Source organism: Rhamphochromis longiceps, linkage group LG8 (genome assembly GCF_057381845.1).
Source record: "Rhamphochromis longiceps isolate RC_006_pf linkage group LG8, R_longiceps_female_GT1.1, whole genome shotgun sequence".
Lineage (NCBI taxonomy): Eukaryota > Metazoa > Chordata > Actinopteri > Cichliformes > Cichlidae > Rhamphochromis > Rhamphochromis longiceps.
The window spans coordinates 13802507-13826582 of NC_140564.1; the positions used below are offsets into that span (position 1 = coordinate 13802507).

General features: G+C 39.8%; 2 protein-coding genes across 2 annotated transcripts in view; both read right to left on the reverse strand.

The window, feature by feature from the left end:
* antxr1c (ANTXR cell adhesion molecule 1c) overlaps positions 1-16724 on the reverse strand; it is a 38690-nt gene extending 21966 nt beyond the window's left edge. The window contains exons 1-8 of the mRNA XM_085415867.1: positions 16101-16724; positions 5317-5388; positions 4002-4073; positions 2250-2331; positions 2096-2126; positions 1935-2008; positions 1716-1784; positions 1204-1284 (exon numbers count right to left, since the gene is read on the reverse strand). Of these exons, the coding sequence (XP_085271993.1) occupies positions 1204-1284; positions 1716-1784; positions 1935-2008; positions 2096-2126; positions 2250-2331; positions 4002-4073; positions 5317-5388; positions 16101-16258 (639 nt within the window). The 5' untranslated portion in view covers positions 16259-16724. The remainder of the gene's footprint in view (positions 1-1203; positions 1285-1715; positions 1785-1934; positions 2009-2095; positions 2127-2249; positions 2332-4001; positions 4074-5316; positions 5389-16100) is intronic.
* A 2521-nt stretch (positions 16725-19245) lies between these two features.
* Positions 19246-22535, reverse strand: rbp3 (retinol binding protein 3). Its single transcript, XM_085415239.1, has 4 exons — positions 21274-22535; positions 20929-21119; positions 20514-20656; positions 19246-19931 (listed from the first exon to the last, which is right to left on the reverse strand). The coding sequence occupies exons 1-4, from the start codon at positions 22465-22467 to the stop codon at positions 19618-19620; spliced, it is 1842 nt and encodes a 613-aa protein (XP_085271365.1). The 5' UTR covers positions 22468-22535; the 3' UTR covers positions 19246-19617.
* Between the last annotated feature and the right edge of the window lie 1541 nt (positions 22536-24076).

Genomic DNA, 24076 nt, shown 5'->3' on the forward strand with positions numbered 1-24076 from the left:
TATTGAGATTTCTCATGTGATGTCATTGCCTAAAATTTGGATGTGATACAGCCACAGATTTCAAGGGAAAATTACATTTTCCCAGACTGATTGGCAGCCGTTCCTGGAGGTTGCTGGCTGTTGGTGGGTGAGAAAGAAGAGGGTAATAAACCAAAAATCTCCTTGTGACAGCTTTGCCTGTAGATTCACGTCTGTCTGCAAACACTTCCAACTACTAGCTGAGTGGTATTAAACAGAAATGGAGGTTTGCCTCAGAGCTTCAGCCAACATGTTTCAAAAGAAACAACTTTCACAATGAAGGTCTCCAATTCCGGTTTGTATTGCAGTTCTTACATTTTCACTTCAGCTCAGAGAGCAGCTGGCCAGTGTTTGTAGACAAGTCCATCACTTCCATGCAAACCACGGGAGACCGCAACAATATCCTAACAACCAAAGCAATCACAAAGAATGTTTCTGCCGACCAGCTGAGGAACACACATTTTTCCCAACTGACAGGTAGGCTGCTAGGGGAAAATGGGGGTCACTGATCAGTCAACAAGACCATGTGACTCGAGATTTATCAGTCATTTTCCCAATGACTGCCATAAACCTCAAACAACCACTCTCTACCAGTTGATGAATACTAATTTGACCCCCATGACCGGTGGTTGCCAGATGTTCGTGAACAAGTCTCAAACCTGCGCGACTGGTCCTTGATTCACTTGATCCTACACTGTCACTGTGATTGTCACAGATCCAAAACTGAAAAAGCAAAATATTGCTCAGTGAGCTGATAAAAAGCTTTTTTTTCACCATGCTAGCTGTAGGAGAGAACGCAAGTTGAAGTAGCTTACCCTGCTTGAACTGAACTCTGACTGTGTGTGTTTCAGCCAGTATACACAAAGAGTTACAGTTCTGCGTGTTGCATGACAGAATACTGAGCAGAGAGTTGAAACCTAGACAAGTCAGTGCTCCTTTTAAAAGCTTAAAAGGAGCACTGTATTAACTGGTCTGAGAGAAAATAAAATCTAAAATCTTAAAGAGATATTCAGTCATTATGAAATTGTACAATAGTGTTTTCAAAAGTCAGGTTTTGCTTTCAAATAAACAACTGTTTAAAATGACATTGCAGTGAAAAGGGATCTTGTGTTGAATATGTAAATACAGATGTCTGAACGGAGCCTGTATGGGCTAGTTTCTCTGCAAGGAAAAGTGTTTATTTACCGAATCAATGACACCCCGCAGGGCGTGGAAGCCTCCCAACACAGGAAACACATGTTCAATGGTGTCTGCAATGGTGGCCAGCTACAGTGGGAAAGAAGTTCAGACAGAGGTACACAAACAGAAGAGAACAGAGGAAGGATTAACAAACTAAATAATCAAAGGAGGCTAAATAAACTTCAACAATGAAAGATGAGGCCATGACAGGGGGAAAGCTGCCTCAAATGCACTCATACTCATTTGAAGCAATTTCAGATGTTTTAGAGGTAAAGAACTGTACAGTAAGAGAACATTTGAAGAGATCAGAGTTAAAAATCACTGGAGTTGGTTCACAGGGAAAATGATGGGTTACCCAATTTGTAAGATTTCTTCTTTTCCAGAATAATGAGCACATGTGGTAGAGTACATGTCCTGTGGTGAATTTTTGCTTTTTTCTCTAATCAAATGTCTTATATTTGGGGGATTAAAGGGAATAAACTTCCATATACTGCACAAATTTGTTACATCTGAATTACCTGTGTCTCGTTGAAGTCTTTGACACCAACACAGTACACAATAGCTCCCAGAGATCTGGCTTCATTCGCCTGTTTGAACAACAAAGGCAAAAAGTTGAGCAAACTCCAGAAAACTGTCAGTCATGAAGCTAATGAGAGCAATTCTGCTTCCAGTTTAGCCCTGTTACTGAGCTCTAACCAGAGTCCCCTGGAAAATCAGTGTTAGTGTGAATTTGTTACCTGATGTTGTGCATCTCTAAGCTGATGCTCATGTAGCTCTCCATCAGTCAGAGCAATAATCACGCTGGCAGTACCTGCAAATCATATACGCTGTGTTGTAACTTCACCATGTGCTCCATTGTTGCCCAAAAAATGAGATAATTATGTTTATTAATGCTTACCAAAGTTCTCTTTCCTTATCTGCTGATTTGCCTTTAAATAAAGTCATAGCACATTTCAGATTTAAACAGGTAATAGAAGGAGCCTTGAGTAGCTCTGTTCTTAACAGACTGATTTTGCAGTGTAAAAATGTTACACATTACAGCACACACTCACAAGCTGTAATCCGAGGTGCATGAAGGTATCTCCACCGGGAACCTCTCTGTTCAGTGCGTTCAAACCCTTCGTGATGTCGACTCTGCAGAAAGTAACAAAGCACAATTGGATTCCTGTCCTGCCTGTGCATTTCTGGAAGCTAACCTACGGTACTGATTAAACTTTTTTGGTTATTATATATAAAGCAAATACAGAGTTTGTACAATTCTAATGAGCTTGAAAGTCAATATTTGGTATGACCACCATTATTCTTCAACACAAACTCAACTCTTATATTCAAGCTTTCTTATAATTTTTTTAAGTATTCAGGAATAGTTCTCCAGTGTCATTCAATAATGCTGAAGTTTGGGCTCTGGGGAGGCCAATCCATGACTGACAGTGTTTCATTGTGTATTTTTCTATCCAGTTATGCTTTTACTCCATTGGCAGTGCATTTGGGATCATTGTCAAGCCGAAGAATGAAGCTGCTGCCAGTCAGATGCTTTCCTGATACTGCATGGTGGACTGAACTCTGAAACTACTTTTCTGCATTCATAATTCCATCAATTTTTACAAGATTCCTACCACTGACTGAAATACAGCCCCAAACCATGACAGATCATTCACCATATTTTATGGATGGCTCTAGATGCTCATTGTTATACTTCTCAGCTGACCTCCTTCATATATATGTAGGGTGATTATTTGCACCAAAAATTTGAAATTTCATCATTCCACAAAGACCTGTTGCCACTAATTTTCAGTCCAGTTCTTGTATAATTTGGCATACCTATGCCTTTGTATGTATGTAGAGCAATGTGATTCCCAGCAATCAGCTGAATCACCTTGGCATATCTCTGCAGAGTATGCCAAGGTGATTCAGCTGATTAGTGGGTATCCCACTCTTGGTGCAAAAATACTATTTTATATTCTATTTATCCACTAAACTATGTTATCTTTGCCAATTTCTTGTAGATTCAACTAAGGAAATGAGAACAAATAATAAGATGCTAATAACAAAGTGCCTATAGATACAGCTTAAAAGTTACGTGTAGACACAAAACTGGTTCAGAACTTTTTCTCAAAAATACTTTTAAAACACAACAAGACACTTGCACACCAAGCCAAAGGAAATAGTGCTCTGGGGATTCTCAGAGCACCAGTATTTTGCATCAGTTGCTGTTTACATTTTTGCTTATTAATTACTGACTCACTTGGGACTTCCTAGCACTCCTGTTTTCAGTTTTGTCTTTATTAGTTTAATTTACTACTATTAGCTTCTGGGGGATCCCATCTTGCTTACATGTATTCAATATTTGCATTTAAGATTTTTTTTTAACTGCATTAAAATCGTTGCTTCTTATGTGTTGTGTTCCTTTGAGCTGTGAATTTATTGACAATGACATATTTGGGGGCTTGACCAGCAAAATATCTGAATACTTTCACTACTTAAGGATTATTCTATTCTAAGCTATAGCCACTTCTGTTAGAAATGAAACTTGTTTACACAATAGCAATTATCAGTGCTCTCATTCTCATTCTTGTCTCTTATTCAACAAATGTTATTCTGTGACAGTTCCACAGTGACATGGGCCAATTTTCAGTTTTATCTGCATTGATTCTGATGCAGTGGATTAAGTTTACTGTCGCGTGAGATCACTTCATGCTACAAAAATTTGCACATGAAAACACTCAGCTAATGTTAGCTGTGTCTAAATACTGACATTAAAAGGTTGTATTCATTGTAAGGTTATATAAGAGAAATTAATTCACCTGTTTTCCGTCAGTTTCAAAATGATGGACGCTCTTGAGGAAAATGTTATGAAAGACATCCTCAGCATAGGACTATAAAAGGTAAAAAGAAAGAGCAAATAAAGCATCACACGTATTATTAACGGTTCATCCAAAAGAATGACCAGGAAGTACAGATATTAGTATTCGTCCACTAAGGACAACACCATGTGTGAGCAATACAAACATTTCTATGTCATCTGAGATTGATCAGAAACAGTTATTCTAAGTAATAACAATAAAACACAAACAATATAACAATTTTCCTAGAAAACATAAAATAACTCTTCGTATTCATGACTTTTCTTTCTTCTCTTTTCTTCAACAGATATCTTGCTGGAGACAAACGACTTAACTGATTCACTCCAGCAATCTGTGTTTCTAGCTTGAGATCGATTATTTGTTTAGAGCACACAAAGAAGCCATGTGACATGAAGTTGTTCCAGTGTGCAGGATTTGAACCCTTTGTTGCGTGACAGTGACATAAATGTTGATATTGAGGCTGCATTGCTGAATCTTCAGATGTGGAAAAGTTCTGTTTACTGGTGAAAGGAATTACTCACACTTCAATTATTTGAAGCAAGAATGTGTGTTTCTTGTTTGAGACAGTAAGTTAGCACAGATTTGGATTGTTTAAAACTTTTTGCATAGTTGTTAAAAAACTACAGCTTTGAGGAGGAGCTGTTCTTTGCTATGACTAGGCCACAAAGCTCCAGGTGTTGTGGCCTTCAAACCGTGTGGGGAAAAAGCCTTTCAGTCTGGCTGACAGCTGGCTATTTATTGAAACTTCTTGCTTTTAAATATATGCCATATTTTAAGAATGATATTTCAATTTTGAAATTATAGATGCAATATCTGCATCTTAGAGAGATGAGAGAGATCTTAGAGACATTTGGAGGAAAAGAACTTTAAACTAGACAGTCCATCAAACCAAGCCAGCTCACATACATAAAGACATTTTTGCCTGTAGTCACTGACACAACTACTGGAGACTGAGTGAATCATCAGCCCGGATACTGAGTGACTTAGCATATGGCAAGCTGTAGCTGTAAGGACAGATTTTTTCACTTTACCAGAGTGACTACTCTGTAAAATGTGCTTTTCTCTTCAGTAATTTATATCTCTGGGCTCCAGGAAGTCGAATACGAGGCAACATGCTGTTTGGAGACTGACAATGTTGGTTCCAAATGTTGATCTTGCACTATACGGTGTATATCACCTATATTACCACATTTATCTATGCAAATCTGTTGGCTTAATTGTGTCTGTTCACACACGCTCATTAAGTGTCTCTTACCTTTTAAATTTTTCTGCTAAGTTCTTCACAAACTCATAGATTTCATTCCAGTGATCCTTCACACTGCCAGATCTAGAAAACGGATGGCACATTTAAAAAAAAGGTTATATCAAGAAAAATGTGAGAAATATGACTCTGCTTGATATCATAGTAAGTGATTGTAGCAGTTCAAATAAAAATAAGAAAATGAAAACATAAAAAACAACTTCATAAGTTATCTGCTGTATCAGTTAGACTCTAACCTTCATATGCTAGAGTACTCATACAAGAGGATAAGAGCTTCGTTAGCCAAAAATGACAGGGGGTCTAGTCATTAGCTCCACAACATGAAGAACAAGCTGTATATATGCCAGGCAAAACACAACTGCTCAACCTGTTAGCAGTGCCTTTACTGCGTGTCATTTACTTGCAATAAAAGTACTGTTTTAATTTATTTAATTAAAGTAATTTGACTTTCATTCCTGAGCTGCCAAACATAACAAACATGCTATCATACTCATTAGCAAGAAATAGTTAATCTAATACGCCATTTGTTAGTGATCCTCAGAGGGATAAATGTAAAACTTAATTTTGTTATGAATATGGATTATTTTGTAACGAAAATATGTGTGTAATAGTCATTTGTGGCAGGAACGGGAGTATGATTTAGCAAACTCCTGTATCATTAACGTGGCCCTTGAGGATGAGGAAACAGACCGCGGTCTCCCTAGATGATCCTCCATAAAAGTGAACTATCATAAAATGATACCCTGTGGAGCTGCCTTCATTTCCTCTAGCCAGACACCATGTGTGCTGTGGGGCGATTTTATTAAGAGCGATCATTAGGGGAGAGAGTTTTGGGCATAAAGTAACCAGCTAGGGAAGAAGCCAGAGAGATAACAACGTGTAAATGAGCCAACTGATGGTGGTAAAATTGGAAGAGGATGAAGCAGGAATTATTTAGTGTTATTTTCAGTACTGATATGAGTACGTTTTGTTTGTTTGTCTGTTTCAATCTTAATTCAACTTATTCACCTGCATTCATCTATGCAGTTCTCTAAGAAAGAGACGAAACACAAAGGCATGTCATATGCTTAAAGTGGAAGTTCATATCCTTGTGATGGGAGAAAATGGGAAACAGACTAAACATCCACTCTGTTATCCTACTTTCTAGCTGAATGAGTTCCTTGCACACTAATGGTCCATATAGCTGTCTGAGACCTCTAGACACAACAAGGTGAATCAACCATTCCTTGCAAGCAGGTTTCTCATGCTTTAAGCTGATAATAGTCATGTGTATTTGTATTTGTATTACATGGATAGCTAAACTTGCAGGAACCAACTTAGCCTTTCTTATAGGAGTTGGGTGTTTTGGAAAACAGCGCCAGTTGCATGGCCTGGCTTGAAATGGAAATGAATTGTGACTAATGTTATTTTCCTGCAATAGCATGTCAAAGAGGTTTTAACCCCTGGTGTTTTTGTGTTATTGCTTGGAAGCAGAGGGGTAATTATTGCATTTGGCCAGGATTTGGGGAGGATAGAGCCAGGGAATACCAGGGAGTTTCCCATCATGCCTCAGTCATTCAAGACTTTTTATCGTGCCAAACCAGACTCTAAGCCTTCATTAAATGCTTTGTTAGATGTATTTGTTTCATATAATTTTTGTTTAAAGTAGGAAATAATACTTCCACTGCTCATTTAATATATCCAAGAGGTCAGTACAGCTGCCCACGAGCAACGCTGACATGTCTGACTTACAAAGCTCAAGACTTATTTTACAGCTACTGCACAGAAATTTCAAGCGTGGTTTATCAGAACTTCTTTGACTCATACAAAAACCTTATCAAGAGCAAATGCTAAAAAAACAAACCAATTGATTGCTCAAATGAAGCCAAAACGCCTCTGCACTATTATATCTATGTATTATGTAACTCTTAGTGGTTTTATCCTTTAATTCAGAATGGTTACAAACGCCGGTCAACTGGGGAAAAAAGCCTCTTCTAAGCGTTTTCTCTGTGTTTTTGCAGTTCTGATGACATGACTTGCTCCCCCCACATCAAGGCTTACATTCCTGGGAGGCTGACTGAGCAGAGAAAGAGGACAAGACCTACAAGCTAAACAAAATTCTCCCAAAATAATAAGAAAAAAAAGGTCTGAGGTAGACTGTAGCATTTAGTTCAATAAAAAGTGCAGCGCAAACAGAAAGAGTCCCACATACACATGCAGACGGGTTCAAACCTGAAGGAAAGGCAGCAGCCAGGTTCTTGTGCAAATTGTTCCATTATAGCAACAGAGGAGGGGAGAAAGAATAAAAAGTCTGGTGAAATTTGCAGCTAATACTTGTGACGAAGTGTGGGGATCATTCTTGAGTATTTACTTAACACGAGGGTGAATCTGAGGACATCCACGTTTGGTTTTTAGCTGCTTATCTGTGCTTCTGGACCACTGTGGCTCATGTTTGCCTTGGAGCAGTTGTGATTGTCTGAGGTGGCTACAGTCATGGGATTGAGGCCTAGCTTGCAGTTTCACTCACCTGTCCAAACAGTGCTGGGAGAGGAAGTGGTCCTTTTCATTCTCTGATTCTTGATGACACCATTTTATACGGTGTCTTATTCCCACCACAATCCCTTGATCTAATTTTAATGACCTGAGTTGAACACCGAAGTTTAGCAGTGTGCGGTCTGGACTCAGAAAGCAAAAGTTCAGAAAGGTGAGGGCCGGCCACAGATTGCCGACTAAGTGATGACGCCCAACGGCGGTGTGAAGTTGTGTCATAGCAACTTGTCATAGCCGAGTGACAGCGTTTTCTCTGTACTAATGAGATGAAAACCATGTGTCTTGTTGTAAGCCATCTGAGAGCCGAGAAACAAAGAAGCAAAAGAAAAGGAAGGACAGAGCAAGGGAAAGATGAAGAGCTTTATCAGTCAATTCCACTGTGGGAGTGAGATAATGGGAAAAACCTGTTGGCTCATATCAAAGTGCAAGAAAACATGCCAGTGGTTCAGTGATTTAGTTCAACTCCAAGGCCAAGTTTCTGACCTGCTTTGGTCTGTCTGAGCCAGCATGGCCACTAGAAGACCGAAGCAGCAAGTAAACAGTCTGTTTAGTCACTGTGCAGTTCTCTGTTTTACAGAGACTGGAGATCTGTGTTGCTAAATAGCTAGTTTTCAGTTGTTTTGCCAGATTTAAGACCACTCCTGGAAAAACACTGTAATCCATTAAAAAAAAAGAGTAAGCACGCTTAGCTTAACATGAAAAATACTGTGGCAGCCAATTACATAACACTGTATAATTTGACATTAAAAGAACATTGAATGTACTGATCTGATGAACATATTGCAGATAAATCAGATGGAGGAAAAGGTGTTTAATGTAGGTTTTGTGTAGGTTTATAATGAAAATACAACTACAGGGCCTCTGCCGTTTCACAGTGGCTTTTGCAGTTTTGCTCTCAAGTGCAGCAATGGTTGCTTTTACGTTGTCCTGTAGGGAACCTGTAGGGGTTTTCTTGAATTGTTTGTCTAATAATTTTAGATGCAAGGACAGGAAATGAAGAAGAAGAATGTCGGGTAAGAGACACATTTAAGCTCTTTGTCCAAACTAAAGTGAGATCTCAGGGAGCAGCGCTTCAGACACGCTAGAATGAAGCATTTGAACATCCAAATTACTTGTGGTGCAATTCCATCTGATTTTCAGTAGAAGTAAACTCAATTTCCTTGTTAATACAGAAGATCAAATGTGACAATATGTATTTAGATAATATCTATTTTTCTAAAGTTTTAAGACGCATAGTTTCAGGTTAGATTGCTGAATTTACAATCGGGTGGTCTTGCTTTCTTTTGTCTCTGCAGCTGAGTCACATCATACGTGCTACATTCAGGTTTACATTCAGCCCTTAGACCAAGCTATTGTGCATTATACAGTATTGGGAACATCGTATCTTCTGCAACATTATGCATATGTATGATTATTTGTAGCAACCTTGAGTTTCCAAAATTGCTAAAAGCACAAAGGGAGGTACTATATGCATCATTACTAGTCACTGATGCTAAACACACTGTGACTTGTGGGTTGAAGTCCCCCATGGGTTTGAGTAGCCCTGAAGAATAAAAAATCTTTAATCATTCTCAGTAATGTCTTTTTCTGCTGACTGGATAGATTTCGCAGTGAGTGGACCTGCAGAAAATTACTCAGAGACTGTGTGTATATCTCGAAAGCACAAAGTTCAGCAGGAGGGGAAGGGCAGAAGAAAGACAAGAAGAAAAACATTGTAGAGGAGACAGAACAAGCAGGGTACGGCATCAACAGCACAAAGAACTTGAAGCGTTTATGACCTTCTATGTTCATTGGCTTTCTTTTTATTTCCATCCACTGAACAGTCTTGACACACGTATGATTTTTTTACTTTTCAGTCATCTCTTTGTAAGAGATACTTGCCATTTCAGTTTAGAGTGATAGACTGCTAATATTTGCTAATTAGTATAATGAGCTGAAAAGCTCAGAGCTTTCAATGGTTAAGTGGGATAAATGACACACTGCAACACGATTAGCATTATGTAAGAAAATACCAGTCTAAAGCTGCTTTGGAGAATATTTCAGGTTTTCACCAAACCCAGATAATTAACACACAGCTCTGCACTTTATTAAGTTTATTAAGTGTTGTAGCATCTCTCAGCTCACCTCTCTGGGTGTATGGCTATTTTGCTTCACTGCTCTCATCAGCCATGCGAAGAAAGCAATAAGCCTGATGTAAAGTACCTATATAGCACCAGTTGACACACAAATTTAGTGACGGGTTTGACGATTAGCTTTGGAGCTGGTGGAAACCGAAACAGACCTTAACAGCTATTTGACCATTAACATACATGATCTAGAAAAGGCTTTCATTTCCTAACAACAAATTAAATTAAGGGAAAAAAAGTAAAAATTATTTTATTGTTGCATCCATTGGTTGCTCTATTACCTCCAGTTGGCTAGGTAATAATAAAATTGCTCAACGTTGCAGTCACAGTGGAGAAAACAGTGGTTGCCGACCACAGTATCACCAAAATTGTTAAGACCATGTGCAATAAACTTGCAATCTCGTCTTCTATCAGTTTGCTAATGAATGGGGTCGAGTACGGAATTGTTTGTGATAATAATGTGAAATTGGAGAAAACCACAAATCTGTTCCTGTCTGTTGCAAATATGTTGCCATCTGCTTCGACAGAAATTCAAATTAAACAGAACATTCACATTAACTATTTACACTCAAATTCCAAGAAGTAACTCTAAAACACAAATTCCATTGCAAACATTGACGCAGCTACTGAAGTATTCTGGATACAACCAGCTGGAATGGGAAGTACAGCTGTGGGGTGGTTAGCATCGTTGCCTCACGGCAAGAAGGTCCTGAATTTAAAACCAGAATGGGACTTTTCTGTGTGGAGTTTGCATATTTTCACTGTCTAGTGTGGGTTCTCTGGCTTACTCCCACAGTTTTTGGCAATCTCTCCATGTTTAGTAATTAATTGGCAATTATATAAACCTCCAATCTGCTTGAGTGTGGTTGCAGTCAGTCTGATATGAACTGTGATTAATTTGTAAATAGGTTGGCTCCAATCAGCTGGTCTGTGCCTAGTGATGGAAAGTGGTCGCCCAGAGGTTGAAAGTGTTGCACACATGCATCTCTGGGCAACCAGCTGGCTGCTGCAACAACTTGCAATCAGTTGCCAAATGCAAAAAATAGACAAATAAAAATTAAATGCAATCACCAGGGGGCAGCATGCATGTGGGAAAAAGCTCCCTACACCTTAAAGCTTAGTGGTGCGACATTCTTCTCGTGGTTCAAAGTGTTGAAGATGAAAAAACAATCCCCCCAAAAAACAAACAACAAAAAAACTCCACTAAGGAGTCCATCTACCATTCCAACTGGGCCTACCCACACCACCCCAGCCTGCAGCCAATGATGCCGCACCAACTTAACTGAGTGGGAACAAGGATTTGTTTGTTTAAAATCACTAACCTACTTTTACAGCCACTGCAGAAGTCAGAGTCTTTACTGCGTGATTGCTGAGCTAACGCTGCGTGTCTATTCCAAAACCGAGAGGAATCGTTAGGTTTGATACTAAGTAACAAGCTGATGAACATTATGTATTCTTCAAAGCATGCTCTTCTTTCTGCATCAAATATTAGAGCTAGAATGAGATACAGTATATCTACTTTTTATTCCCCCAGTCTTGTTTTTGCAACCCAAATTCTTGAATGACAGATAACACAATATCATGTCAACAGGCATTTGTCCTTGCTGTAAACGTCACAGCAACATTTTGTAAAAAGCCCCAGACAGCAAAACACAGAGTGGGTGTCATTCCACAGCGAGAACGTATTCAGACATTTGAAATGTATTCACAGACTGCAGCTGCACTTAAGGTTTTCCACTGACTCGTCTGGATTCCGGAAGCATGACCCAACGCCCAGCCGGAGCGCTAACTTGTGACTACATTAAAAGACAAGAGAAACATTTTGCAAAAACAACGACAAGACTTGATGAGAAAATAACAGATAAACTGTTATTTTTTTAACACAATTAATAAACTGAATAATGTGTTTCCCCATCTGTAGTCAATAAAAGTAATACTGTAAAATGTAAAGAGGATGTGGAAAAAAGGACTAGTACTGCATAACACTGTTGTAATGCATTTTTGCATAAATTCAATCACCGGATACTGTTGATTTACCATATTTGAATCTGCACCCACCCATCAAAAGAAATGCAAACTTCATTTTGAGGTTGAACATTAACATGTACCCTATATGTGAATTCCTTTATCTGCTATGAACACACCCAAAACCATTCCTCAGGCAATGTGTTCCATATAAAACAGCAAGCTGCGACCCACCCGGTCTGAATCAGCAAATGCAAAAAGTATGCAAACCCGCAGCTATATAGGACTTAAAGATATGCAACATATTATCACAGAGGTTAAAAGGCTTCATGATTTTAGGAACATCATGCACAGTGCACCAAGCTAACTTAAATGATAAATTCATAACGTCCTGTTTGGAAAGTCGGGACATCATCTGTTGGCTGGTTTAGTTTAGTTTGCACGCTGTTTGTAAGCCTAAGTCTGTAGGTCAGGGCATGTTAGTATTGGTCTTGGGACCCTATCATCCTATGAGATTTATTGCTATTCAAAAGCCTAAATCTAAATCCTTTATTATTATCCAAGGCAGTTTAAGGGCTATTTGACCAAGAAGGAGAGTCCTGGAGTGCTGTGCCAGGTGGCCTGGCCTCCAGAGTCACCTGACCTAAACCCAATCGAGATGGTTTGGGATGAGATGGACCACAGAGTGAAGGCAAAAGCACCAACAAGTGCTCAGCATCTCTGGGAACTCTTGAAGACTGTTGGAAAACCATTTAAGGTGACGACCTCATGAAGTTCATCAAGGGAATGCCAAGAGTTTGCAAAGAGGGTAGCTACTTTGAAGAATCTAATATTGGGGTGGCTGTAGCTCAGGTGGCAGAGCAGGTCAGCCACTAATCAGAAGGTCGGTGGTTTGATCCCTGGCTGCATGCCAAATATCCTTGGGCAAGATACTAACCCCATGTTTGCCTACTGGTGGTGGTCAGAGGGCCCGGTGGCGCCTGTGTCCGGCAGCCTCGCCTCTGTCAGTGCGCCCCAGGGCAGCTGTGGCTACAATGTAGCTTGCTATCACCAGTGTGTGAATGGGTGAATGACTGAATGTAGTGTAAAGCGCTTTGGGGTCCTATGGACTAGAAAAGCGCTATACAAATGCAGGCCATTTACCATATATAAAACATATTTTGGGTTATTTCACTTTTCTGTTTACTACATAATTCCATATGTATTAATTCATAGTTTTGATGCCTTCAGTGAGAATCTGCAATGTAAATAGTCTTGAAAATAAAGAAAAACCATAAAATGAGAAGGTGTGCCCAAACTTTTGACTGGTAGTGTACATGCGCAGTTTACTTAGAAAATGACTGTGCCACGAACAGCCCAGGGTTGGCTGTCCACAGCCAGGGGCCCAGTATAGAGACGAACGAAGATTAATACACTGACTTCTGTGGAATTAGCACGAGTTTGATGATGCCATATCGCTGACCTTTATTTCACTAAACTTCTTCTTTTTTTTTGCTAATAGCTGATAAAAACATGTTGCGTTTTGGCAGCATGTCAGCATGCTTACAGCACAGCCTCGCAGAGCTGCTCGTACACTTCTTAGTCTTGTTACTGTGTTAACTTGAGGACCATAAACAATACACCACAACAAAGGCATATGATGTCACATTATTAACTATGGATGGTTACTGTGCCTAAAACCCTTTTTGTTATTAACTTTTATTTACTAACACAATTTTTAGTTTTTGTCAGCGAGTACTCTTCTTTCATAACATTTTATCTGGACACCCTTTGTTTTCTACATATGTATACTGTAAATCTTACCACCATATGTGTTGGAAGGCATCCATTTACACAACCATCTGTATTATATTAGATGTAATGGCCTGTGTATTAAAGTAGAACTTAGATGTGTGTGGTTTGGGGGCTTAAAATGAGACCCAACATCTATATTTACTGGATTTCAGGCTGTGACTGGACGCTCCTAGAGAATTTCACATACAGATCTTCATGGCACATACCATTTTAACAGCAACCACTTTTTCCAAACACTGTCCCAGATGTTTCAAATTCAGCAGACTGCCATGCAGCCATTAGCCACCTTGTCATCAGAGTGCAGCTACCCAGATGTCTAAACAAGTAGCGTCTCACAACTTTGAGCCATCACATGACATCATATGCTCAAGGCTGCAATAAACTCCACTTACAGCATGCATCCCTTTTTCTACATTTAAACTGATCCATCGAATTTTCTACAAACTACCAATTTGATCTGCAGTCGATCGATCAGGTGGTTAGTCTGTCCATCACGATGGTGAGGACTGAAACAGAAGAACCTAAACTGTACTGTGTGTTTAGGGTATAAACACTAACATTTACTTGCTAAACACCAACATGTTAGCAATGTCTTTGTGAGGATTTAACTCAAAGTATGGCTCTGCTTAACTAGAGCCTCAGAGCTCCACTAGCACAGCTTTAAGCTTTAAAACTGATCTTTAAAAAGTGAAAAACAACAGAGTTGAAATCTGTGAATCTGGCTTGATCTTACTATAAAGCAACTTAACACTTCAAAAAGAATGAAACACACAACTTTGCACCCAGTGTTGCCTCACATATTTAAAAAAACGAGAATGACTACAGCGCTTATGTATTAATAAGCTAAATGATTTCACCTTTCATTAAGATAAACCAGGGCACAGGGTTGAGACTGTGTCTCATAAAGCCAGCTGAGGCCTCAGGGATCGGTGGTGAGCGACGGCTGTAGGAGGCCGACACCGGTCTCTAATGAGCTTCCTCTCGTTTGAAGTCCGCAAATGATGACTTGTTAGTCAACCTTGGAGTGGGCACCGCAGCACGCAAGAGTGCTAACAATAGCATCAGACACACAGAAAAAATGAGCAGATTCTTTATTTGCAGCATGTGTCAGTGTTTACCTCACAGCACAAGACGAACACAGCTGTCCACATCTGGGAAGCAGTCCTGTGTTTTGCGTGTGTGTGTATGTGTGTGTCTTTGCATGTGTTTTCTTGGGACTGAGTTCCAGGAAAAAACTAAGCCTTACTAAGATTCTGTAAACTTCAATGGACATAGGAAGACCCTTTTACCGTCTTTACATATGGAGTCTTTTTTTCCCCTCTGGAAAAAGCCAATGGCAACGGAGATGCTTTAAATACCCCATGAAGCCCCCCCTCCCCACCAAAAAAAAAAAAGGTGCTGTGTGCAACATTTCCTTCACCAAATTAATACCACATTATCCATAAATGTTGTTGTTTCCTGTCTCCTCTTCTTTCCCCTCCCATTTCTGGCACTGGTTCATGTTCGCAAATTAGATTGTAGGTGCTGCTGGTTAAATGTTTTTTAATCATAGTAAGATTATCTCAAGATAACTGCTGGCAGTCAAAACATGAGAGCAGCATCACTGCTTTAAACAGATTCTCCACAACATTTGTACCATTTGTGCTCTAAAATAAACTGAATATAACTGAATCACAGTCATGTTCATGTCTTCAAAGTAAATGCAGAAAAAATGACATGTTAGAAAATAGCGAGCAGGAGAGAGGGCAGGCACTCCAGAAGTTTCTCTGACATTTTATTTTCTCTCCAGCTGTTGAAGTCCAGTTCAAAGATGTCACTTAACCACAACATTTTTCCTATGTGGGCGTACAGAGTGGAAATGAAAGAGCGAACGGTGAGCAGTCACATTAAAAAAAAATCCCTTCGGAATGGATGGGAATAAAGGAAACTGCTTAAAAAGTTGTATTTCTTTATAAAAACGAATTGCCAGATATAGAAGACGAGGGTTAAACAATTTAAGCCAACATATATCGCGGGATTTGCTTCCAAAACCCCACTCGGTGTTTTCGCTTATTCAGCAGCCTGAACTCTGACAGTCAGCCTCCTCTCCAACGTCATCACGCGCGCGCACACACGCGCAGACGCTAATCGGCTGCAAGCTCTCGAGCCCGACTTTTTTTTTTCTTTTTTCAGTCTTTTTTTTATGTCAAAAGTTAAACTTTTCTATCATTCCCCTTTCCTTAAAACAGCGGCGGCTAGTTTGTTCACACTTTGAGAATGACATGCTTCAAAAGAATATTAAAATATAATAATAATAATAAAAAACCTCTGACAACAACAAAAAGTTAGCTTATTTGTGGTGTATTGCTAACAACCTCCACTTACTTATCAAGCACGAAGTACAGGTCAAAAGCACCCTGGCAGGAGCTCTCCTCCTCCTCTTCATCCAGCAACCCCGGCTCGGCTCTTGCAGATGGAAAAGAGAGCAAAAATAATCCGAACAAAACCAAAACGAGACTTATGTTCAACAAAAATCTTGCCATAATCTCTCCTCCCGGCGAAACAGCGTAATTCCTTTATGGAGAGGGGGAAAAAATGCCAAAACAAGCCAAAGTACTTCAGCGGGTCTTTACATCCCACAAACAATATAAGTGGAGAGACAGGGATGCTACCGAGACAAAAGAAAGGATGCCGGTGATGATTCAACTATTTTGAGATCAGTGTACAATCAGGACCACCCGCATCCCGGCCTGATTGCAGCAGGAGAAGTGTTTTGACTCAGAGAGGTTTTTTTTTTTTTTTAATGCTGGTGGTCTTCAGGCTCTTTTTTGGATAGTTTTGAATCCACATGCAACTGACAGGCAAAAAAAAGAAAGAGAAAAGAAAAAAAAACCTGCAAAAAATAAAAAGTTAATTGAATGGGTGGTTCGTAAAAACGGATAATATTTTCCTGTCAGTGTGTCAAAAGTGATTTAGTTCTAAAGAAGCCAAATGGAGCTGGGTGATGCAGAGCTGTGTTTGAAGCCGGAGGAACTGAGAGCCCGGGGGACAGACTTGGCTGAAATGGCCCAGGTTTCAAATTTCATCTTGAGGAGGAGAGAGGAAGGGAGGCAAAAAGAAAAAAAAGAAGAAAAAAATGGCTCAAGATCCCATTTTGCGCCTCCCTCACGTGGCAGACCGGCGCATGGGTGACAACAATTTATATCATTACAATTATACAAGGTATATGAACTTCACTGTGGCACTGCGTCCTCAAGCCACACCAGCGCGTTTATTTATCGAGCCTAGCATTTTAGCACTTTGTCCTCATTTGTTCGTTTACTTTCAGCATGCTGCTGATGGTTAACTATAAGCAGCAATATCCACTGTAATTACAACTCAGTGAAGCAAAGACTGTAATGAGTGTGGCAGATATGGTGAAGGGCACATTTAAAGAGTAAAGCAAACCCTCACATGAAGTGTGAGTGCTGCCATACATCAATCACATGAGGTAATCTCTTTCTTCTAAAATATGTTTTTAGAAATAGGTGTACGATTATTTTGAACAGCCATGAATACACTTAAATGATGACTTAATTAGAAATTATGGCGTCCTATTTTTAAATGTGTGTTTTGCTTTGGTTTGGTTTGTTTTGAATAAATAACCTGTTTAGCTTTTCTTTGAGTTTTGGAGCTTGAATGCATCTTGTCATCTGAGCTTTCATTAGCTAATAGGTAATCATTCACTCTATGATCAAATATGGTCATTTGTTGCTCCAAAATACCAATATGACCAAAGGGTTTTTGACACACAAAAGTGTATGCCAGGAAAGACTGACAAAATCAGCTGCTACCCTGATAACATCTTGAACAAATAACATCTGAAAGAAATGAGAAATGACAGTTAATAGAAACAGGACAGAAAACAGGAAGAGAGATGTAACTGTGAAGCTGAAAGGAGTAGAGTTAGTGAAGGTAGATGAGTGGAAATACCTGGGATCAACTATCCAAATCAACTGACAGTGCATGAGAGAAGTGAAGAAGAGCATGCAGGCAGGGTGGAGTGGGTCAAAACAAGTGTCACGAGTGATTTGCGACAGGAGGATAGCAGTAAGAGTGGACGGCAAGATTTACAAGATGGATGGTACACCTGCTATGATGTCTGGTTTGATGATGGTGGTGCTGTCCAAAATACACGAGGCCAAGCTGGAGATGCTAAGAATGACCAGAATGGACAGAGTTCGAAATGAGTACATCAGAAGGACAGCTCAGGCTGAGTGCAGCTAACAAAATCCGACAAAATCGAATCTAGTTGTTTTGTTCTTTCAGCTTACTTTCTACACTGATTTTTGTAGTAATTGCCAGGAAAAAGTCCTAGTTTTCTGTCTCTTTTCATATTTCCTCTTCCAAAGCCATATTTGCTGTGATCTATTATGCTGTCACTTGTACAAAAACCAGGCAGAAAAATAGATTCCTGAAAAGTAAACAGCAGCCTTGTTGCATCACTTGGACACTCTCCCTTTTTTCCATTAATCCCGTGGCCCCAGGCTCAAAACATGTGCTCACTTATCTATCCAAGGCAAACATAGTTCTTCAGTTTCTCACATAACATGGTGTAATCTTCCCAACTGAAATATCACTGAAGAAAAAAAACACACCATCTGAAAAACTGCACATCATCCCTTGAACTAAATGTGCATTGCTCTGCAGAGCTAAACATCATGTAATGTATACTTTATTGATCCCCGTGGGGAAATTCCTCTCTGCAGTTAACCCATTCACTCAGTGAAGCAGTGGGCAGCCACCAATCAAGCGCCCGGGAGCAGTGTGTAGGGACGGTACCTTGCTCAGGGGTACCTCGGGGTAGCCGTTCACTGGATTCGAACCCCCGACCTTCCGATCATGGAGCCACCACTCTACCTACTGAACACCATCTGCACATCAAGTAAAGTCTTCTTTCTCCCTTAATCTGTAAATCTTGCATTTTATACAAAAATAAACCAAATATACTGTTAAAATAATGAAATAACTTTTGTAGTGATGAAAAAACATTTTATCTTATGTCATGCTATCCAAGGGGCGATCGTGGCTCAAGAGTTGGGAGTTCGCCTTGTAATCGGAAGGTTGCCGGTTCGAGCCCCAGCTTGGACAGTCTCGGTCGTTGTGTCCTTGGGCAAGACACTTCACCCCATGTTTGCCTACTGGTGGTGGTCAGAGGGCCTGGTGGCGCCAGTGTCCGGCAGCCTCGCCTCTGTCAGTGCGCCCCAGGGTGGCTGTGGCTACGATGTAGCTTGCTATCACCAGTGTGTGAATGGGTGGATGACTGGATATGTAAAGCGCTTTGGGGTCCTTAGGGACTAGAAAAGCGCTATATAAATACAGGCCATTTACCATTTTACCATGCTTTAAAAAATGAGCACAACACTCACTTTCAGTTTGTTTTTTATTGTGTCTGATAAAACCCAGAAATGTTCACATGGCACGAAGTTCACTACATAGTGGAAAAACGATGCATGTTGTATCCACAGTAAGAACATCACATGTGATAGTTTCTTCATCAGAGTAACAAATTGATTATTATACAGAGCTCCTAATTATAATTTTGCAAAGTTTTGTTGATGTTTTTTCCAGACGTCTTTGACAAACACTAACTTCACAAAGAACTGCATAGGCTTTTGAGAGCCATTCATTCTCAACCACCTCAGCACAGTAATATTTGACAGAAATGAAAACTACAGAAAACTTTCCTCTACTTTAAGAACAGACTAAAAAGGCTTAGTTATGAGCAACAGATTATACTTTATTTTTTACATAAAACCTACGTTGTTCACTTCTTAAACAAGTCTAGACTCTTGAGATTATTTGGCTGCCAAAACAAAGAGGTGATTGTGTCCCCCATGACTTTGTTCAGGACTTGGTTTCTTTAACGGTGCTTGTTGAATATGCCTTTGGCGGTGTCGAGGGCAGCATCAGCTGGGACGGGAATGTGAGGTGCAATGCCGGCTCCCTCCCAGGCTGGCCCTGCAGAATTGTCGGAGTGAACAGTGGGGATGCTGAGGAAGATATCGGTCTCGCCGACCTGGAAGGTCTTGGGTGGGTGGGACGCCCCAGCTGTAGTTTCGCCAATGATCATGGCGCGGCCCAGCTTCTTCATGATGTAAACAAACTCTTCTGCAGCACCAGCAGTAGCTCCACTGGTCAGGATGATTACGCTTTTCTTGGAGCCATACCGTACACCTGAATAGGAGAAAGGTAGATAGAGATATGGCTGAAAGTCAAGTAAACAAGGGAAGTAAGTTATTTCTGAATAATGGAAAGGATTAAGTTTGAGCATGATAACAAGCTGGTAGAAAAGGGATATGGATAACTGTATGCCAGAGAGGCTGGATTATATCGTGGGGTTCCAGGTGAGGGTACAGATGAGAAAATAGTTTGATATATTCTAACCACAGCTGCCCTGCAGATAACTTTGAAAGACTGGTATTAAATTCAGAAAGCATTACAACCTCCAGCACAGGGCCAGCTGGTCTGTTCGTATTAAAAAGCAAAGGTGCCTTTTTGTCTGTTCATAAATCTGCGTATCACTGTTTCATCAGACTTGCAAATATAAATATATATATAAATAAATGAATATATAAATAATATATATATATGAAGCAATGGGAACAATTTGGAGACAAGTTTCTGGATACCAGATGAACGTCTCGTTTCAGCTCTGGTTTTGAATCTTTACCAGATTCTTATTGAAACATCTGTCTTCTACTGAAATCTATTGCACATATTCAAAAAAATACACAGACTGGATTTTTTTTTAACTACCGGTGAGTTCCTGCAGAGTTTGGAGCTCTGTGATGGTTCCAGATGATCTGTCGTAAAGCTTGTCCAACACAATCTGCTTGTCCGCGTCAAAAAAGTAGGAACAGAAGCCTGCGATAGCTGTTGTTGGCCCCCCAAGATTGTTCCTGCAAATTCATTCATGGAAAGGTTTGATTCTTAGTTAAATTTAATGGTCATTTGTGATTTCTTTTTATTGATGGATGTCAACCCACATTAGGCTATCTCTGGACATCAACCTGACGATTTGAGGAAAAAGCATTCTACATTCTTCAATAATGATCAAATGCACTTTATTAAGAGCTAGACTGTTGAGCTATAGCAGCTTTAATGACTGATGTAGACACAAGGAACGTTTTTAATAGAAACTTGGACTGTCATGTCAAGTAATATTACTCACCTGAGGTCAACGATCAAAGCATTAGTGTTGAGAACTTTGTTCCAGACATGTTCAACAATAACCTGGGCAATAGGCTTCACCTCCTCAAAGTCTCCAAACATGTCAAAACGCAGATAGCCGATGTTGTTTTCAAATACGTCAGTATGGAAGGAGACTTTGATCAGTTCAATGTACATTTCTGGGGTATAATCCTGTGGAAATCAACAGGCACCAACTTAACATGTATCATAATTGTGACCAATATTTTGCATTATATTTTAAATAGCTCACCAGTTCATTTGCTTAACAGGAACTTTTGTCCATCAAACTGAAACAAAATAACAACCTCAAGTCTGAGTGTCTTACCATAGGTGGTAGGGCTGGAGTGTTGCTGGTGGTCTTCAGGCTCTTGTCCCCAGAAAGGGTCTGCAGATCAGCAGACAACTTCGATTCCAAACTCTGCTTGGAGACAACCATATTGTACGTGCCACTTTCCAGCTGCTCTTTGAGCTTTGCTGCAACATCTGACCCAATATTTTCAAAGGCATAGTTGTCAGCGATCAGGGTTGCTGATCCCTCAATGATTGCTGGAACTTGGGCACGGAGGTTGATGATCTTGATAGCGGTAGCAAGGGCATCCTCAGCATTTACCTCCACATCTGGGGTGACACCTGTGACCTCCCAAGTGGAGCCAGTAACGGGGTTGATAGACTTAGCAGTTGGTACAGTGACATAGAAGTCAGAATCACCAGCTTTAAATTTATCAGTTTTCACCGAGCCTCCCGCTGTCTTCTCACCAACAATGGTGGCCCTTTTCAGATTCTGAAGACAGTAGGCAACATCTTCGGCAATGCCCTTGGTGTTTTTGCTGGTTAGGACAATGATGGATTTAGTTGCACCATATCTCTGCCCAAGCAGATCCGGCATAGTAAAAAATGGAGTGGTGGTGTTCGAGGGACGGTCATAAATGCTGTCGATGTGAATCAGAGGCTCAGCTTCGGTGAAGTAAGACACAATGTAGGGGATCCCAGTGACTTCCCCACTGCCAGTGTAGCGCAAGTCAAAGATCAGGGCAGATGTAGGCAAGATTTTACTCCAGACAAGGTCTAGAAGCAAAGGACCAACCTTTTCAGCTGCCTCTTCTCCAAGGATGTGATCAATCCTCAGATAGCCAATGTTGCCCTCCAGGATATCAAGCTTCATGGAGTTCTGGATGACTGCGATGAGCTGCTCAGGGGGCAGGGGAGGCAACTTTGGGGGAACTGCAGGAGCGTAGTTTGGCTCATAGGAGACCTTCAGGCGTGGGTCACTGACTGTGTGCTGAACCCCACTGCTGAGGACATTCGCCAGAGTTTCGGCATCTGGCATGTTGAGAATACCCGTGTTGCTGCTGGCTGCTTCGATTGCCTCCTTCATCCCCACCAGCTTCTCTGGTGAGCAGTAATTGTTCAAGATGATTGTTGCTATGTCTACGATGACACTGGGGGAAAAGGAGGCATGGCTAAAGAAAACATTTCCCAAAATTAGCAGAGATGCAACCAGAACGAGAGTCTTTGCCATTTTTTGCCAGTTCAGCCTGACAAAAAAGCGAGCAGACACAAAACGCACGTTGTTGAACCAAACCTCTTTCCCCAAAGAGGTCTTCTGTCAAATGGCACTGTTTTGGCTGCAAGGTTTCTGGTTAGTACACTCATAAGAGGATTTATCCCACATTAAACCTCTAATCGCATTATCCTGAGTGCTTCTGCAAGGTAATAACAACCTAGCTAAGTAGATGTAGTAATACAAGGTGCTGCTAAAGATACTGGTGCTAGAGTTACGCAATGTATCCTGGAGTGAAAGGTTCCTGTGTCAAATAAGGTCAGTTTTATAATTGATAAAGGTCAAGAAAGGCATTAAGGGTAGTGAAGATATGACCTGGGGAAGTCACTACCTGCAAATACAATATACAAATGGGGGTCAACATTATATCTTAAATCTTACATAATATTTGAAGAAGGAAAACAATGGAAATGGAGAATAACTGTAAAAACATTAAAAACCCAGCAAATGCCAAATACACCATCAATAATGTTCCATCAATAACTGAGAAACACCTAAGTCTTTATTATTTTTAGAAATTATACACATTTAACAGCAAAGCATCACAAATGAAAACTAAAGAGGGAGATCTGGTTTAGGTTTGTTTGCTTGGTACTTGCTCCCTCTGCTGGACTGTTCTTTTGTTAAAGACCAAAACAAAAAAATAAAAATAAAAAATAGAGCATTATTACAGTAAACTAAGCAAAAGTACACTAAAACAAGTAGGCAAACTCAAACAAAAAACAAAAAGGGATTTCACGTGACAGGGTCGAAAGAATATCCACATTATTTTACATATAATTTAAAATGTGATCATTTTAAAGAGTAACACAGAGAAAACAAGTAAAGAAGAAAGAAAAAATATGAAAACCTTTCCTATATTATGAATAACTGGAAGTTGTTTTACTTACACAATATTCACACTTAAATGGGGCAAATGTATTGTAAAGGAATCATCAACTATCACATGCTTTTCACAGTTAAAATGTCCACAGCTTATACATTCCCTTCTGTAATAAGATCAAATACTAATTCATGCTACTTAGTTACTCAAAGTCTCTCTAAATGGAATAACAAGCAAGTGCTCTTGGAGCTTAAAATTTCATATTGAAGTGAAGTTGAGTTCCTGTAGAAAGGCCTTCGAAAAAAGTAAAAAGACTAGATTACGTGAAGCCTAATGCCAAAAAAATATAAAACAAACCAACAACTGATGACAGTTTGGTATAATAGAAGACCTTCTTTGTTAAACTACTAAAAAACACTGCCTTTAAATCAGGGTGTCAAACATACCATTTGGTCAACTCTGTCCCACTGAATATCTTTGCAATATCAATTGTGAAAACAGCAGAGAATTAATTAAAGTTTCTAATTTTTAAATAAAATCTTCTTGTGATTAAGCAATCTTAACTGAACAGGAGTGAAAATGTATGGAAAAAGTTTAATTTTATTATAGTTTTATTGTAGTGTACTGTAATATTATTTGAGGGCTGGATCTTTAAAAATCCAGTGATTTTCAATGCATGTAATAAAAGTGAGCTGAAGAAATGTTGAGAAACTGAGACAAATCTGTTCATCAGTTTTGTAAATG